General features: G+C 35.2%; 2 protein-coding genes across 2 annotated transcripts; both read right to left on the minus strand.

Moving 5' to 3' along the window:
- Nucleotides 1-7464: 7464 nt before the first annotated feature.
- On the minus strand, nucleotides 7465-9794 carry LOC113718843 (disease resistance protein RPM1-like). The gene has a single exon (XM_072071680.1). It carries the CDS (start codon nucleotides 9433-9435, stop codon nucleotides 7720-7722), a length of 1716 nt encoding a protein of 571 aa, XP_071927781.1. The 5' UTR covers nucleotides 9436-9794; the 3' UTR covers nucleotides 7465-7719.
- Nucleotides 9795-14911: 5117 nt separating this feature from the next.
- Nucleotides 14912-16518, minus strand: LOC113715385 (phenylcoumaran benzylic ether reductase POP1-like). Its single transcript, XM_027239568.2, has 5 exons — nucleotides 16210-16518; nucleotides 15982-16116; nucleotides 15624-15870; nucleotides 15324-15527; nucleotides 14912-15215 (listed from the first exon to the last, which is right to left on the minus strand). The coding sequence occupies exons 1-5, from the start codon at nucleotides 16390-16392 to the stop codon at nucleotides 15043-15045; spliced, it is 942 nt and encodes a 313-aa protein (XP_027095369.2). The 5' UTR covers nucleotides 16393-16518; the 3' UTR covers nucleotides 14912-15042.
- Nucleotides 16519-20054: the final 3536 nt, after the last annotated feature.

Genomic DNA, 20054 nt, shown 5'->3' on the forward strand with positions numbered 1-20054 from the left:
TGTACCGGATTGGAGAATTGATTCAGAAATTTGGGGGAAGAAGATTTCAGAGAGAAAGAGAAAAGAGATGAAGGAGAGAGCGAGGGAAAAATAGAGAGAGAAAGTAGGAGGAAGATAATGAAAATTCTGTTAAATCTGTTGGATGCTTTTTTGGCCAATCAAGAGCCTACAAATAGGACAACCAACCGACTCAATTAATTCTTGTAACTGAATCTGTTAATGCTTCCTACGACGTCGTTCCTTTTAATTCCCAGCTATGCGACGTCGTCACACTTATTCTGCCCTATCCAACCTAATTTGCACAATTGGATGAAAACGGTATCATTTGGTACAATTTGGTCGAAATATTAATTCCCTGACAGTCAGGTGCCGGGCTGATAGAGCCCGGCAGCCAGTCAAAAGTTTTTCTTTGACTGGCTTTGACTGGCTGCCGGGCGGGCTCTAAGTGTGCGACACAAGACTCTAAGTTTGATACCGCACTCCTGCCAGCCAGCCAATAGTTTGATACCACATTCCTGTCAGAACTCTTAAGTGTACGACTTTTCATTTTTTTGCCAATATTCTAAGTAATTAGCCCATCTTTTGCAATTTTTTTTTGGTCGGGATTCAAAACTCATTTTCAGTTGTTTTTATCAGCACAAAACGAATACACATGCTCTCAAATTATTTTTCATATATCATTTTCTAGGTGATGGCAAGCTTAATCATGACTTTAATAGCTTAGTAATGACATATTCTTTTTTATTTTGCTGATGAAATCTTAATTCCTAAACAAATAAGTTACAACCTCCGAACATGTTTCATGTTGATCTTTTTATATAACATACAATCTCAAAATTTATATATAAAAACAATGAAATCCAAATCAAATCGCGACTGTGAAGAAACATCACTCTCATGAAAGCTGTTGAACAAGGGTGGAGAAACATCAAGATCAAATCTACAAGCACAAGACTTTTGACTCAAATTCGGAAGTTTATCAAAATAGCTACAGATTTGTTTTCTATTAGCTTCTTGTGAAAACACTAGAATAGAAGTCTTAGTAATTTGGCCTTAGGCAACTCTTTAGATAAGAAATGGTTCACTTCCTGAAAACTCAGGTCTCAAAAGAGCTCAATCAGATGAGCAGAATTATGCCTGTGTATCTCAATATTTTCTGAAATTCCGGATCCTAGGCCAGGACCAAGGAGACGAGGAGTAGATGATTTGTCTTACATTGTCCGGAATTTAGCACCGTTATCCAACTTTCTCGACTATGTAGTTGTAAGTATCAAGAAAGGATGCTCGGAGGCAACCAGATGATGATTTCAAGTTGGAAGAATTCAACCCAAGTACACAAAAGACAGGATACAAATTAAGGGCAGATTTTATTTCAATCACATTCATGACAATCCTCATTTGGAAGAAGAACAAAATCTAGTAGTACACAAGAAACTGCTGCAAACATCTGGTAGAGCTAATCTGAAAGTATCTAAGCTAATTTGATACAAACTGGCTGAGGTACTCATCAAGTGTGGTGTATTTAACATCAGGATAGAGCTCCGTTGCCTCCATGCCAAAAGAAGCCTTGATCTCAAAGTTGGCTATTTCTCCCTTCACGAAAAATGTGTATGCCAAAGACAGGAGCAATTTTAATGGCATTGAAGCCTCTGGGAAAGATACAAGAAAAGAGAGAAATTTGATTAGAACGCGGAATAGGTCTTAATAATAGTAGGTGCTATTGTATTAAAATTAGCAACTTGTGCACTTTTTTCTTATTGTTAGATGACCTTGAATTTTCTTAAGAACTTCGTCCCCTGGAACGTAGATCTTTTCGAGGGTCTTGCCAATTTTCTTTTCCCACAATGATACTGTTTCGTTGTAGGACAAAGTGTTGGCAGGGGGTGTAACGTACACACTCTTGTTCAGAGTCCTTAGGTCATCTGCTGCTTTGATGGTGTATGTAGCAATGTCTTCTTCCTTGGTGGAAACAAATGCAACGAAACATAAAATTAAGAACGATGAACTCTAAAACATGATACTAAACCAACCAAGAAATGCAGCAGACAAGCTCCTTTCGGACACCTTTTGGATTTGCATCACTAAGAATGACAATTTTGTCTTTGGGAGGACTTGCAGAGCTAGAGTCTCCAAAGTTGTTGAGGATATAATTCAAGTAACCAGCAAATCCGTTAGATACTAAGTAAGTGTAAGGTATCCCTTCTGCCTCAATAGCTCTGCGGATCTCAACCTTGGTCCTGCATAAGCTAGCAGCAGGCTCAATAGCATGCACACGATCCACATCAACCCCAAATTCAGAAGGTAAAAATCTCTGAAACCAAATACTGCTCCTTCTTTAATATGGAAGTCACAACTCACAAAGGGATAAACGCAAAAAAGAAAAATCAAGAAAGAATTTGTAACCCTGTATTGTGCTTACTTTGATGTTTCCAGCTTCTTTAATTGCTGCAATAATCTTAACTTGATGAGCTACCAGATCTCCCCCGACTGCAGAGATCACTATGTCAACTTGTTTGATTGCATTTACCAACTGCTGATGATTGTGTAGATCTCCCTGTTCAGTCCATACATACATGTAGTAGATAATCACACCATACCACAATAACAATAACAATAATATCATTATCCTTGTCCCTATGCCATTATAACACAATCATGGCCATATCCAATCAACAATTAGCATGCTTAAATTATAAGGTTAAATTTAGATCCTACCTTGGTCATGAAATTGTAGTCAATAGATAATCTTTAGTCGCAGTTTAACCACCTGCAGTCACAAACATCGGATTTTGGAAATATAGTTAGAAGATGTAAAAAGTTTCCTATGGATATTCATATGTATGTATCAAGTATTCCATAATGAAATTTCCATATTCACACAATAGCTATTGAGAAAATATTGCAGTAGAAAACTCACAATTTTTATTATATTAGCTAAACATCCAAAACTCCAGAAAAAGAGAAAGTAAATGAGCATACCTGTCTAAACACCCACAAAAAAAATTTGAGCACATGCACTTGAAGCAACATTCTTCAGTATTAAAAGCCTCAATTATTATCAAGTTGAAGAGCACTACAATTATACTTGTAATGAATTGAAAATATGAACCAAAATCAATCATGTTCATTATTAAGTGTTTCCTGAACCAATTATCTTTAGCATTACGACCCTCTATTATTGTAGTTATAAAAGTTATCCAACAATTATAAAAGAAGATGGAGAGTATTGCAATTACATTTGTAAGTGGTTGAAACACCACTTAAATGCTTGATAATCATGTGGAATATAAGCCAATTGTAAATGGGAGGACACAATAGTCAAACCCAACTCAACTATACATTATAATGTTGCACGTTTGGCTTAATCACTTGTATTTGATTTTTTTCCTACCTAAATTATCTCTAAAGATAATAGATGAAAATTTTTCAACAATCACTTACAAACTCCTTTTTATATATATAGGAAACATTACAATGTGCTAGGAAAAAATGAAAAGAACAACATTATTTTTCTTTTTATATATTCATCGTATACTGGTAGAAGCCTGTACTCATAGGCATTTGGGTACAACGAATCCGGACAATGCAATTAATATAATTGATAGGGAAAATCGTTGAAATCGTTACTCACATTTTTGTAAAATGATTTTTTTCCGTCTCGCATTCTAAAAAATTGATTTTACGTCTTTTATAAATTCATATCAGTTAAATTTTGTCCCTACCTAGGTTTCCAACTAATTTTTTCCGGAATTCACCACGTGCCCTGCATGTGATCATGTTTGAGGGAAAAAATTGTCAAATCATATTTCACATAATCTGATTGATAGTCCTTCACATTTAATAAAATGAATTTTTTCATCCCTTACATTTCACAAAATCACTAAGAAAAATCCTCGATGACAATTAAAATGTAGCAATAATTGTTAGGAGGATTAAAAAGTAGAAGCCATGAGGACACCTTACTCAATCAAACCATAGCTCGGGCAATGTCATTCCATCAATTTTGGTTTATCATCTTTTAATTCCATGAAATTTGCTTTTTTTTTAATTGTAATGTTATTATTTATTCATTATACTTTGATTTCATAAAATCAAAATAGCTAATCTTAGTTGATCATAATTCAGACAAGTTTGGAGCACGTGCACTTTCTAAATAAGAATAAATATCCATTTATGCTTTGCATGACATAGATGAAATTTTGGTTTACTAAGTTGGGAAAAAAAAGGTATCTCTCACAGACAATCCAACAATACATTCTTGGGTAATTTAGAATTCCATTTTGTGTTGTTCCAATTAATTGTCTCTAAAAATTATATCTATGAGGCTAAATAAAACCAGCGGCAGAGGAGAAATTTGGCATGGAATGACAATCTTGAGATTGTCATGAGAATGACAATCAAATTCTTACAATCTTGAAGTGTACGAATTTGGCACATTTAAATTGCCAACGAAAAATGGATAAATCATGGCAAAATTTGATACAAGAACATGATCGTCTACATGAAACCCTTCACTTTCTTCCTTCTTTTTTCGCTTTGGGTTTTGTTTTGTTTTCTATATTTCTCTTTTCAAGTCGGTGGTCTTATTATTATTTTTTAAATATGTTTCTTGATTGCAACTTTTTGTGTGATAGAGAAAAGTGTTATAATTTCCTTTGAGTAAGGTGACTGTAATTTCACTTCATTAGAAAGCAATAAGTTGTAAATAAGTTTAAACAGTTTTATGATTATTTTGCATGTTTTTCTATTGACATATCCCTTATTTTTTTTTGAAAAATTATTTCATTTGCAAATCCACAATTGAGAAACTAGCTGAAGAATAGAATCATATGTATTCTATAGTCAAGCATTTGAGAAAAATATGCATACAAACCGAGAATTTAGAAGGAAAAAAAATGCAACTGAACCTTCAAGTTTGGACTTTGAAAAGGTGTTATCGAAGCTTCACTAATTTCATTAACTTCATCTTTTATGCTTCGTACACTTCAGTATTAACTTAATGAAGACTGCCTTCTTAATAAAGACCTGCTCTATTTCGTTCATTCCAAGTCCTACATTAGGGTTTTTCGAACGTCACGTAGCATCCACCTAACCTACCATATATATATATATATATATACTAACAATTATTATTCTCTTTTATATTTATATAATTTTTCTATTTAATCTTACATATTACCCCTTATATTAATATCTTATCATATCTTAACGAGTACACTATGAGCATCCGTTAGACAGATCAATATTTAAATATTTGCTTGGTACTCGTAGGTCATCTATGTCACTACTTGTAGATCATCGTAGATAATCTATATCACTACTTGTAGATCATTTGTATTACCGTATGAGTTATAAGACTTCTATTGGTTATCTTTGGCCAATATAAAGAGGCTAAGCCTATCCTATCCCTGCAAGCCTCCCTTTACTCACCCCAGTTCTTTAACCCAAATTTAATGGTTAAAGTTACTCAATTATATGATTTTTCATGATCTTTAAACTCAGTTACATGATTTTCATTATTGGCTAATATAGTACAAAAGAAAAGTAGTACAAGAATTAGTACTACTTGACTCCCCCTTCTTGGACCACACTTGCAAAAGAAAGAAGAAACAAAAAGTGGATTGACCCAAAAACAAAGAAGTAATTTATAAGATATGCGAGATGTATGTGTATCAATCCCAATCATATATTGAACTTAAAAATAGAGGTTTAATTTTTTGTGCTTAAATCGTTTGATGTACGAGATGAATGTAGTGTTTCAATTTATTATTTATTTACTACTCTCTTTTTGACTTATCAAAACTTGAGAGACCATCCCACATTTAGGACAAGAACACCTTACTAGTAGTAGTGACTAATTGTTTCTTTCTGGCAAAAAAGTTTGGGTTTCAAATCTTGGAGAGGAAAATTTCTAAAATGAAAATGAAGAAAATTAACAGCCGAAGCCGATAAAATGACTAGATCCAAAACCTGCATTAAATTCAATGGAAAAAACTCTAAAAACTCTTCTCTGGCTCGTCCCTAACTATTATAAGTAAACTGTTCCAACAGCGCATTATATAGGACTTGGAATAAATACCTGCTCTATGTTTGATGGAAGTAACTTTGAAAAGAAAATCTAAATCTATTTTTTTTTTTTTGGTAAATATCTAAATCTATATATGTACACATACACGTTTTTGAGGAATTGATATTTCACGATATGATTTGATACAAATATGACAAGCAGTAGAAGGGGAAAAGCAAACGAGAACTCAACGAAACACAAGGAAAAGCGACGTCGTACTTTGAAGAGATGAGTTAACTGGATACCAGTTAGCATTGAGAACGGCAAGAGTTGTCTTTCAGCTTCTCTTCTCTTAGAGGAACTTGGGTTCCCACCGACCGTTAATCCAGTGACCAGTGAAAACTTGAGGGATATGAGAAATTGTCTGATAATCTTCACTTTGTTTATCCAAATTCTGTACTTTGTGCATCAGCTCATCAGACATATCAAGGAACCCAAGAAATTGAAGTCCGGTCAAGTTTTGGGTGCCTGCAGGCAACTCCTGCATCAGTTTACAACCAACTAATTGTAGACTTCTGAGACTAGGCACTGATTCCTCTTCCACTCTCACCCATTTCAGTCTTTTCAATTGTGCAAGCTCTAAGCACTGGAGTTTTTGAAATCCTCCAACCTTGAAACATAATGTCTCCCCTTCATAAGCACCATAGAGACTAAGTGATACCAGATTGGGCAAATGTTCGAGGGAGCCTATTACATTCTCATCTTCTCTCAACCTACTGTTGAACAACCGTAAGGTTCTCAAGGATTGAAGTGATGTCACCCATTGCGGCACTCTCTCTAAACGCCCATTCAATAACAGAGATGTGAGGAATTCAAGTTTTGGAGAGACGGAATGTTGGAGATCAAGGGTCTCATCTTCTTCAATACAGGAGATGATCAAATCTCGAAGGTTGGTCAGCCTCAAGAGGGAGGAGAGCAACTCCTTTCCATCTTCTCTTCTGAGCCCTGTGATGTCTAATCGCCGCAATTGCGTTAGGCTTCCAATCTCTCTTACTATTTTATCACTATCTGCTTCTATACCATACAGCTCCTCCAAACAAATAAGCTTTCCAATTCCAAGTGGACATTTACAGCCCCAAACTGCATAGTCATTTGAATAATCTCCCCATCCGCCAAACCTAAGAAAACGGAGTTTTCTTAGCTTTAGAACTTCCACAGGCAACTTTGTTACATTGGTCCGTCTCAGATTTATAGCTTCAAGGTTTTGAAGCTTCCCAATAGATTTTGGAATAATTTTAACTCCAGTTCTTGCAAAACTAAGATACCTGAGATGAAATAGTTTGAAGACTTGCTTTGGGATGTTGTCCAATTTAGCTCCATCCAAATCCAACGCCTTCAGCAACTTGGGATCACCACTTAAGAACTTGGATAAAAATGTAGTTGTGAGCATGGTTCAAAGTCACGGTCGCGGTTGTGGTCGCGGCCCGGAACGTTCCACATCGGTCTCGGCATATCGGTCGCGGTCTCGGTGAGACGCAAATTTTAAAGTATTTAATATTCTAAAAATTGTTAATAATATAAAAAAGTATGCTAAATAAAAATAATTAAAAAATAGTAAAAGAAACGGCCAAGTCAATCCGTCACGGTGTGACTCGGCTGATTTCTCGTCTTGACTCGGGATAATTCGGAGTGACTCGGTGTGACTCGCTGAGTCAATCCGTCACGGTGATGACTCGACCGATTTCTCGGCGAGTCAAGTATTTCGGTATCGTTTCGTCACGATATCGTATCGGTAGGGGTCGAGACGGTGACGACTCGGCCGAGTCGTCTCGGTCTCGGCCGAGACTTCGAACCATTGTGAGAGGATCTTTATACCCAAATATTACCACAGATCGAAGACACTTCAAGCTACTAAATTCTTGTGGATTATCAGTGAAGTTGTGGATTGCTAGGTGTCGAACTTTTTCAGGCCATCTTGTGTAATACCTGGTGGCTACAGTCGTGAAGTCCTGCTCTTTGGATTTTGAAACTAGGATTTCACGCAGAAAATCGTGGAGACCACATTTATTCAATCTGCCATCGTTCAATGTGGATTTAACTTGGATTAAGCTTCTGTTGATGAGTTCTTTCATATAACTCATAGCAATATCGGTGGATGTTATTCTTTCTCTCTCTTCTACAAATTCTAGTGCAATCCACTTCAGAAGTATAGATACCACATCAATTGGATAATCTTCAGGGTAGATGCTTAGATACAATAGGCAGCTTTTAAGATAGTGAGGCAAATCATTGTAGCTAAGTAAGAGTACCCTTTTGATTCTGTCAAGCTTACCACTGCCATCTGCCTCGCCACCAAAACCATGAAGAATCATCTCCCATTCATGTGTCTTTTCGTTGTCCTTCAGAGCCAAAACACCACCTATTGCAACAATTGCAAGCGGTAGGCCCTCACATTTTTTCAGTATTTTTTTAGCAACTTCTTCTAGATTTGGAGGACAGTTATTGCTCTGAAATGTTCTATTGCAAAACAGAGTCCAAGACTCTTTATCAGAAAGAGGCTCCATCTTATAGACGAAGTCAAGTGATCCTAAACAGGACGCAGAAGCTACATCGGCTATTCGTGTTGTCAATACAACACGACTAGCAGTAGTGCAGTCAGGCAATACACATTTGATAGCTTCCCAGGCATCTATACTCCACACATCATCAAGGACAAGGATGTACCTTCTTTCTCGGAGGAAGTCTCTGACAAATTCACTCAGCATAATATCATCCATGGATTCCACTCGGCGAGGGACCGGCCGTCTGATTTCATTGTACAACTGTTGGATCAGGTTCTTGATGATGTCACTGAATTGAAAAGTTTGAGAAACAGTTATCCAGGCATGGCTCTGAAATTGTTTCTTCACTGCAGCGTCATCGTAGACTTTTTTCACCAGGGTAGTCTTGCCGAGTCCCCCCATTCCCTTAACCGAAACTACTTTCAATTGGGAATGGTCATCAAGGATTTTTGAGATGAGCTCTGCTTTTGGCTTATCAATCCCAACAAGTTGAGCTTCTTCAATGAAGAGTGATTGAGCACGAGTGTCAAAATCTGCATTCGCCTGTCGGGAAGAGCTGAAGCCTCTCTCTTGAGTACCATATTGGGACAGGTACCTCCGATGCCTTTCTGAAATCTCTCCAAATCTGGCCTTGATCTCTTTTATCTCCAAAGAAATTTGATGGCGACCTTTCAGATTCTTTATTGAGTTATAGATCTTTCCAACCTTGCCACGGAATCCATCCTTGTAGCGACGAGCAAAGCGGAAGGTAAAATCATCAAGAACATCCTCTGTATCATAAGCAACTTCTCGAACCTGCTTTAGCCATGCTTGGAGTTGAGAATCATTGTCTTCCTTTGCTTCAGCTTCTCTGAGGAAAGCCTTCATGCTCTCGAGTTCATCTTTGATGAATTGAACATCTGATTTAAGCCCCCCCAAAAGTGTGATCTCTTGGGAAAGCAAGGTTGAGAGCTGTTCAATCAAAATACCTACGACACTCTGCCATGATGCTCAATCAAATTTCTCAAGAGTCGGTTTTCTTATCAAGGAAATTTTGAGAGTTGTTCCAAAATTCAGAAAATATGCTGTTTTTCTTTTTTTCTTTTCTTTCTTTTGTAGTACACAGGATGTGGTTTATATGAGCAATCAAATTCTAGAATTTTATGAATTTGACAGAGTAGCTATTCAAGAATGATATGAATTTGGGAACATATGCATTTTTTTTTGGTCGTATAGACGATGAGTTTTACTTGGCACTTTGATAGTACAATTATTGTCGAAAGCTCGCAAGCTACAATTAATGAAAAATGCAGTTTTTTGTTTTCTTTGTATATTTTTTCAATATTGGTCATTGATCAATTATGTACTAACCAATAAGAATAATCTTTGTACTAACCAATTCCTAATATAACAAGAGAAATAAATAATTCACGGATTTTTTTTAACCAACCATTGAAGGTCTTGGATTCTTATCCTAAGCCGACAGGCCAAGAGTTCACAGTGGCAAATGGTCAATGTAAAAAGGAATGGTTGTGATGCTGTATCTTCCAATAATGCAAGGGACAATGAAATAGTCTCCATGGTCCATGGTCAAAAGTTTCCCATTAATTTTTGCAAGTGGATTTCCCTGTACAAGCATATTGATCGTCAATCGGACGACTCAGTCAATGGATGCTCTCTGACGGGTATTTTACATACATGCAAGCTAAAAAATACCGAATTACACCCGTTCACTGCAAGTATACAGATCAACTAGTAGTTTAGGGTATATATCGGGTCGATCCCATAAGGAAGAGTGAACAATTACCGGTATTACTAAAGCTTCTCTATTATTTAGACTATCAATGAATGATAAGAAATTTAACCTACTGCACTTATACAAGAAATTAACAAATAAAAGCTCCTTAGGTTGTGGTATCCCTAACTACTCATGCAAGTGTTATATTTGGATCATTGAGTACTACATCTAGGCTAATTATGGTGTAATTTCCTTATGCATTTGAATCCTACTTTCGTAGTGAATCAATTATACTTATAACTAATCCATACCTATTCTCATGGTTATGAAATTAGCTACAAGTTCATTTCTTCAGTGAAATTACATGAAATGAATCACTAAAAACCACATAGGTGCACCTCTACTTTCGTGAGTGTACTCCCTATGTTTAGCACTTCTTGAACTAATGTTAAATCTCAATTTTCATTGTAGAAATAACACCTTAGATAATCACAATTAATGGTACCAGATTAATCATGATTTTAAGAGCTAAAATACTAAATAACTTGCTCAAATCATAGCAATCAAATAACCAAATAATAAACACTAACAATCATAGAAAGTTCAACCAAACCCAAGGTATAAACTTTAAAGACACATAAATAACATAAATTCCAGAACTTGTATATTAACTATATTTAAGAATCCAATACAAAAGATAAAGAGTTGGAGAAGAGATAACCCATGTCACTTGAGCTTTAACTTCTCTTTCTTCATCTCCATTTTCATCCTAATCTAGATAGTATACAAGAATGGATGAACTACACTTACTACACTATCCTACACTAAGGAAATGGAAGAACTACATTTCTGCCTCTTCAAGCTTCTCCCGTATGCTCTGCATGTCCTGGTTGCTCCCTATATAAACTGCTCCAAAAGCTCCTTTTCCATTGGTCCAAACTTGCTGCATTTGATTTCCAAATCTGAAATTGTTAAGATAGTCAATAGCCATTGTTTTTGACTTGAAAATATGCCAACTTTCTTGCCCTTTTGTCTTCTAAAGCATGTGCACCGAATTCTCTTGCAGATTGTAGCTGGAAAGTAGTCAGAACACAAGAGAATTGACTGAGCAAAATTGCAGAATTGCGGCCGGAAAACGCGCCTACACAAAACGCGGTTACAAGTCACGTTTTGTGTACTCGCGTATTCACTTTGTCCTTACTTCAGCTGCGATTTTCTCTATCATAAAGGCTGAACTGGATTTTTTGTAAAACACCAAAGTTGTAGCCCTTTGAGTTAGCTTTCCAATGCTTCAAGAATCATCCAAATCTGAGCTTTGTAGCCTGAGATATGATCGAAATACTAAACACTGGTCAGAGCTCTGTTTTCCACTTTGGACAGCTGAGTTGAATTTCGGTATTTCAACTTTTGGACTATGAAAACGGCTGAACTGGACTTTGATGTCTTCATACCAAATGTAGATATATCTCTTAGCTTCAAAATGGTACCAAGATCACCTTGATCCGATCTGTGTAGCTCTAGATATAGTCAAAATACCAAAACGTGTCAGAGTTGTCAAAACCTGACTTTTCTTGATTCAAATTGCATTTTTTCTTTTTACACTTCATATTTTATTTTCACCACTTTAATCCATCTTCAATCATCCAAATATCTTCTCAATGCACTTCATTTGATGATTGAATCATTAAACCTACAAAATATGAAGTTTTTACCATAAAAATCCATAAAATGCAATGTTTAGCCATTTTAACATAAAATGTAGTTTTTTTACCAAAACCTTAGTTATTTTAGTTATTAAACTAAATAATCAAACCAAAATTAACTAATAAAACACACAAAAAATACGTAAAATAAACTCTTATCACTCTCGGTCCCAAATAAATGCTCAATCAAACTGATGAAGCATCATGTTCTATTTCCTCATAAATTCATATGCTGTTTGTTTTTTTTAAAAAAAAAATTCTGAGTGTCAACTACAATTAAAAAAAATGTTGGCATTGAAAAGGGACAATATATCACTGGAAAAGTTATTAAAATTAAATCTTTAAATGACTGAAAAATGAGATATATACAGAAGTGGTAGATAACAACTGGAAGAGGCTCATGCTACGAGTGCAGTGAATCATTAGTTTTAGTATCAAAAACGATGGTGATCTATCGTCATTCTTGACGGTTTGTTTTTCCATTAATTTGTACAAAATCTGATTGACTTTTAGCACTTTTGATTTTAGAAGAATGCATCTTGCATTAGAAATTTTTTTCTAATTAGGTTCCATCTTAATAGCTGTATTAATTTATGAAATCTTGTTTAAAAGAGTGACAATTAGCACAATGATAAATCAGAAATTGATTGTACAATAGATGGTCTAGTGGCAGAATACTCGAGTTTGGGAGCAATTCTGACATAATTGTTTGATGTGATTGTTAGCAGAGAAATTGCAGTTAAATGAAATCCAGTTATTGAAGACAATTGCCTTTGGCTTTTATATACTTCTTCAATTGCCTTTGGCTTTTATATACTTATGCAACTGAACTTGTGCAGAATCAGCATGAATGATATTTTTCACCATCATACTTTTTTTTGGGGTTTAGTTGATCTGATCGGTTCATCCAATTCATATATATGAAGTATCTCAGTGGGAAAGCCTGCTTGCATCTAGAGGGTGTAAAGTGTAGTAATCAGCTTAGTGTCTTGTTACCTAACTGCAGTACATTTTCTTACATGTGAGATGTTAATTCAAGTTAAGTCACATTTATGTTTTGTGAGATGTTGACCAGTTATATGGTTAAATACTCTTTGCAGTATTTCAGATCTTTGAGTGGTCTAAATGCTGTAGGTTTTGAAAGTTTGGATGCGAATATGTCAGCTAAAGGGATGAGAATATCAGTAAGTACGGACGAGGAACTTGGCAGCAGTATGGAGAGGAAAGATGCGGCCGATGACTTTGGAGAACCTGATAATAGTTTAAGTCTGGTATTTTAGTTTATACACATGCTTCTACAAATAATGCAAATTATAATGTATAACTACGTACCTGCAAATCCCTCAAATATATATATATATAAGTACCTGTAAATCTACAAAGAAAATGAAGAGGGTGGGAATTTGTCTGCAAGAATAGGTAATATGACTTGTATGCATGAAATAATATGAACAAGTTTAGTTAAAAAAAAATATGTTACTATAAAGAAAGGGAATGAGAAGTTAATAGAAGGGCAAGGGTAAAGAAAATACCTTATGATAGCTCCATCCCTGTGACATACTTATTTAGCCTAGTTTGAGTTTGTGTAAGGCTCTATTACTGCCCATACGCATAAACTCTCAACCCCCCCCCCCTCTTCTTAAAAAAAAAAAAAAACCTTTAGCAAAAATTTTCTGTGTACCCACCCAGTTTGCTACAAATAGTTTATGTGAGAGGTGTGTATCTGTGAAAGTTTTGGCTTCTTAATACAAGAGTAGAGTTCAAGGCAAGATTTGGTGGATTGCAAGTTACAAAGAATTGCTGGAGAAAAATTGTGCAATCCAAAATATTAGAAGGCAGAGAAGAGATGAAATGGGATTTCCCTCTAAAAAACTAACAGATAGCTTCATTTCATTAGAAAATTAATTGTGAGTGCATGAACAGAATGTACTCTAAAAAAGTCATACAAGTTTTAAGAACTCGTGTTGTTTTACTGCCTATTGTTTCTTTCAACAGCCCTATATTGTTGTACGGTGTGAGAACTGGAGAAGAACAACAAACAATTCTTTTCTTTATCACAAAAGAGATGAAAGAATAAGAAAGATATTGTAATTCGGTACTTACAATAAAAACATGTAGATATCATGGTGTCTTAGCTTCCCCATTAAGGTAGATAGTGGAGCAAAATATCTTTGACCACACAGTACATTCAGCTAGCTAGGGCTTGATTATTTAGTTATCTATGAGTATCAAAATTACTGAAATCATGTTTAGAAAAAAAAGTATAAAAAATGCACTCTAAGAATAGAGGACATATTGTTCATTAATTAACTTGAAAAGCAAACAAAATATGATTGTGCTTCCTCTATTCACAGAGGATTAAAACATGAATTTGACCAAAAAAACGAAGAACTTAAACTATGTACCAATTTTGGTATGTAGTCGGTTTGGCAGAGAATTTGAGTTGGTTTGGTATGTAGGCAACTTATCACAGACTGCTGGTGGTGGTGGTGGTGGTAAACTCCGCGCTCGGAAAATCGAGAATTAAATGCCAGCTTTAGGCTTAGAGGTAACTTTTGGTTCCTGTGGATCCCTAATTTATGGTTTCGGAGGCTTCCATTATTTTCCTCCTCAATATCATGGTCATAGTCCAATGCCCCTACAGCAAATTGGCCCAAATAAGTTTGCTACCCTTTGGCTCGCAACTGTGGGGCAAAAATCACCACATTGTGCTAGGTTGAGCGTGTTCACCACTTCACCACTTGAGGAGGAGGAGCATTCTGCTACCCCTCTTTGGGAGGGGAAGAAGGAAGATGATTCTTCTTATAGGAAGGAGATGAAGAAGGAATCTTGTTTTGTTCCCAACATTGTATTAGACAATAGTCTTCAACTCGAGGTAGAGGAGCATGCTCATTTCTATATTGACGCTATTGACGCAAAGACAGGATACAAATCAAGGACAGATTTTATTTCGATCACATTCATGACAATCCTCATCTGGAAGAAGAACAAAATCTAGTAGTACACAAGAAACTGCTGCAAAAATCTGGTAGAGCTAATCTGAAAGCATCTAAGCTAATTTGATACAAACTGGATGAGGTACTCATCAAGTGTGGTGTATTTAACATCAGGATAGAGCTCCGTTGCCTCCATGCCAAAAGAAGCCTTGATCTCAAAGTTGGCAATTTCTCCCTTCACGAAAAATGTGTATGCCAAAGACAGGAGCAATTTTAATGGCATTGAAGCCTCTGCGAAAGATACAAGAAAAGAAAGCAATTTGATTAGAACGTGGAATAGTAGATGCTATTGTATTAAAAATTAGCAACTTGTGCACTTTTTTCTTATTGTTAGATGACCTTGAATTTTCTTAAGAACTTCGTCCCCTGGAACGTAGATCTTTTCGAGGGTCTTGCCAATTTTCTTTTCCCACAATGATACTATTTCGTTGTAGGACAAGGTGTTGGCAGGGGGTGTAATGTACACACTCTTGTTCAGAGTCCTTGGGTCATCTGCTGCTTTGATGGTGTATGCAGCAATGTCTTCTTCCTTGGTGAAAACAACTGCAACGAAACATGAAATTGAAGAAAAAATTGAGAACTCTAAAAGATGATACTAAACCAATCAAGATATGCAGCAGACAAGCCCCTTTCGGATACCTTTTGGATTTCCATCGCCAAGAATGACAATTTTGTCTCTGGGAGGACTTGCAGAGAAAGAGTCTCCAAAGTTGTTGAGGATATAATTCAAGTAACCAGCAAATCCGTTAGATACTAAATAAGTGTAAGGTATCCCTTCTGCCTCAATAGCTCTGCGGATCTCAACCTTGGTCCTGTTTAAGCTAGCAGCAGGCTCAACAGCGTTCGCACGATCCACATCAACCCCAAATTCAGAAGGTAAAAATCTCTGAAACCAAATACAGCTCCTTCTTTAGGAATATGGAAGTCACAACTCACAAAGGGACAAACGCAAAAAATAAAAATCAAGAAAGAATTTGTAACACTGTATTGTGCTTACTTTGATGTTTCCAGCTTCTTTAATTGCTTCAATAATCTTAACTTGATGAGCTACCAAATCTCCCCCGACTGCAGAGATCACTATGTCAACTTGTTTGATTGCATTTACCAACTGCTGATGATTGTGTAGATCTCCCTGTTCAGTCCATACGTACATGTCAGTTTCTATAATTTCTTGAAAAAAAATTGAAACACTATTTAGACAACGAAGAAAGAAATAACAGCACACATGAAGAAATATGACTCCCAAACTCTTGAAACTCTCGATGATGGCTGCCCTCTTAGGATCTGAAATTGTGCTTTCTCGGACCAGTGCAAACGTTGGGTGCCCTGCCTTTGCACTTGCTTCCACTAAATATTTCCCGATATTTCCAGTGCCCCCAATGATCAAAATCTTGCTTTTCACATCCATTTCCAACTCTAGGATAGTAAAGTACTGTATGGAAACCGTAAATCGATGAGCTGAACAGATGCAGAAATGTGCCTATAGGCTGCAGCTTCGTGCACGGTTAATTTTTTTTTTTTTTTTTTTTTTTCGTGCACGGTTAATTTATAGAGGAAAAAGTATTGAAACTGGCAAGCAACGCTGTCGCTGCAGTTTCCTTTTGATGCTCTATTGGCTTCTGAAATTTCGAAAATGCTCCAAGAACCAATCAACGGAAGTTAGACAGTTGAACATTATCACGAGGTTTCCTAAAAAATCATAGCACTAACGGATTCTTATTGGCCAAGATGCGCAATGTGTAGGGGTGCTTGGCAATTGCGAAAGAGAAAGGTGGCCAAAGTCAATTGAATGTGCTTGTGAAACTACTCATATGGGAGATTTAGCGGTAGGATTTCGCCCCTGAATCAGTGATGACCAAACCTGAAGTAAGCGCTGATGTTAAACAAAATGTTGAAGCGAACAAAAAGAGCATAAACTTAGCACTAAACGTTAAACAATGTGCTAGAAAAAAAAAATGAAAAGAACAACATTATTTTTGAGGGGAAAATTTGTCAAATCATATTTCACATAATCTAATTGATAGCCTCTCACACTTTACAAAATGAATTTTTTCGTACCTTACATTTCACAAAATCACTAAGCAAAATCCTCGATGACAATTAAAATGTAGCAATAATTGTTAGGAGGATTAAAAAGTATAAGCCATGAGGACACCTTACTCAATCAAACAATAGTTCGTGCAATGTCATTCCATCAATTTTGGTTTATCATCTTTTAATTCCGTGAAATTTGCTTTTTTTTTTTACTTGTAATGTTATTATTTATTCATTATACTTTGATTTCATAAAATCAAAATAGCTAATCTTAGTTGATCATAATTCAACCCCAAATTCAGAAGGTAAAAATCTCTGAAACCAAATACTGCTCCTTCTTTAATATGGAAGTCACAACTCACAAAGGGATAAACGCAAAAAAGAAAAATCAAGAAAGAATTTGTAACCCTGTATTGTGCTTACTTTGATGTTTCCAGCTTCTTTAATTGCTGCAATAATCTTAACTTGATGAGCTACCAGATCTCCCCCGACTGCAGAGATCACTATGTCAACTTGTTTGATTGCATTTACCAACTGCTGATGATTGTGTAGATCTCCCTGTTCAGTCCATACATACATGTAGTAGATAATCACACCATACCACAATAACAATAACAATAATATCATTATCCTTGTCCCTATGCCATTATAACACAATCATGGCCATATCCAATCAACAATTAGCATGCTTAAATTATAAGGTTAAATTTAGATCCTACCTTGGTCATGAAATTGTAGTCAATAGATAATCTTTAGTCGCAGTTTAACCACCTGCAGCCACAAACATCGGATTTTGGAAATATAGTTAGAAGATGTAAAAAGTTTCCTATGGATATTCATATGTATGTATCAAGTATTCCATAATGAAATTTCCATATTCACACAATAGCTATTGAGAAAATATTGCAGTAGAAAACTCACAATTTTTATTATATTAGCTAAACATCCAAAACTCCAGAAAAAGAGAAAGTAAATGAGCATACCTGTCTAAACACCCACAAAAAAAATTTGAGCACATGCACTTGAAGCAACATTCTTCAGTATTAAAAGCCTCAATTATTATCAAGTTGAAGAGCACTACAATTATACTTGTAATGAATTGAAAATATGAACCAAAATCAATCATGTTCATTATTAAGTGTTTCCTGAACCAATTATCTTTAGCATTACGACCCTCTATTATTGTAGTTATAAAAGTTATCCAACAATTATAAAAGAAGATGGAGAGTATTGCAATTACATTTGTAAGTGGTTGAAACACCACTTAAATGCTTGATAATCATGTGGAATATAAGCCAATTGTAAATGGGAGGACACAATAGTCAAACCCAACTCAACTATACATTATAATGTTGCACGTTTGGCTTAATCACTTGTATTTGATTTTTTTCCTACCTAAATTATCTCTAAAGATAATAGATGAAAATTTTTCAACAATCACTTACAAACTCCTTTTTATATATATAGGAAACATTACAATGTGCTAGGAAAAAATGAAAAGAACAACATTATTTTTCTTTTTATATATTCATCGTATACTGGTAGAAGCCTGTACTCATAGGCATTTGGGTACAACGAATCCGGACAATGCAATTAATATAATTGATAGGGAAAATCGTTGAAAGCGTTACTCACATTTTTGTAAAATGATTTTTTTCCGTCTCGCATTCTAAAAAATTGATTTTACGTCTTTTATAAATTCATATCAGTTAAATTTTGTCCCTATCTAGGTTTCCAACTAATTTTTTCCGGAATTCACCACGTGCCCTGCATGTGATCATGTTTGAGGGAAAAAATTGTCAAATCATATTTCACATAATCTGATTGATAGTCCTTCACATTTAATAAAATGAATTTTTTCATCCCTTACATTTCACAAAATCACTAAGAAAAATCCTCGATGACAATTAAAATGTAGCAATAATTGTTAGGAGGATTAAAAAGTAGAAGCCATGAGGACACCTTACTCAATCAAACCATAGCTCGGGCAATGTCATTCCATCAATTTTGGTTTATCATCTTTTAATTCCATGAAATTTGCTTTTTTTTTAATTGTAATGTTATTATTTATTCATTATACTTTGATTTCATAAAATCAAAATAGCTAATCTTAGTTGATCATAATTCAGACAAGTTTGGAGCACGTGTACTTTCTAAATAAGAATAAATATCCTGTTATGCTTAGAATGACATAGATGAAAATTTTGGTTTGCTAAGTTGGGGAAAAAAAAAGGTATCTCTCATAGACAATCTAACAATACATTCCTGAGTAATTTAGAATTCCATTTTGTGTTGTTCCAATTAATTGTCTCTAAAAATTATAGCTATGAGGAGGCTAAATAAAACCAGCGGCAGAGGAGAAATTTGGCATGGAATGACAATCTTGAGATTGTCGTGAGAATGGCAATCAAATTGTGATAGTAAATTTGCACAAAACAAATAACTTTTATTAGTTATTGTAACTTGCTATTTAAATATTAAATCTTATTAGATTTTTCAGCAAAAATTACCATTTTTTCCCAAAACTTAACATTTTTTTTATATAAAACATATGATTTCTCAAGAAAAACTTATGACTTCATTAACAAATCTTACCACTTTTTTAGTAAAATTTCGTATATCATTAACAAAAGCCTTTCTATTTTTCGAACAAAACTTCCCTTTTTTTTTTTGACAAAACTTGCTACTTTTTCAAACAAAATTTATGACTTTGCTAATAAAATTTAACATTTTTTCATGTACAATATGCCAGTAAAGATCTAAATAATTATAAGGTTGATTACTACTGCCAAATGGGAATTGGCTGGAGACTTGAATAGAACTGAATAAGGACAGCTGTAGTACAGATGAATAAGTACCAAGAAGATGCCCAATTGGATGTTATTTGGCCCCGGATATTTGATAAAGCTACCCCAGAATCCCAGATGGGTGGTTCATTTAAATGTTAGTAGAAATTGCTGATAAAGATGACTACCTAAAAGTCTTCATGGAAAATTGACCGCCTACACCTGGACACAAAATATTGGATAGAGGATC

This window comes from Coffea arabica, chromosome 11e (assembly GCF_036785885.1).
Source record: "Coffea arabica cultivar ET-39 chromosome 11e, Coffea Arabica ET-39 HiFi, whole genome shotgun sequence".
NCBI classification, from domain to species: domain Eukaryota; kingdom Viridiplantae; phylum Streptophyta; class Magnoliopsida; order Gentianales; family Rubiaceae; genus Coffea; species Coffea arabica.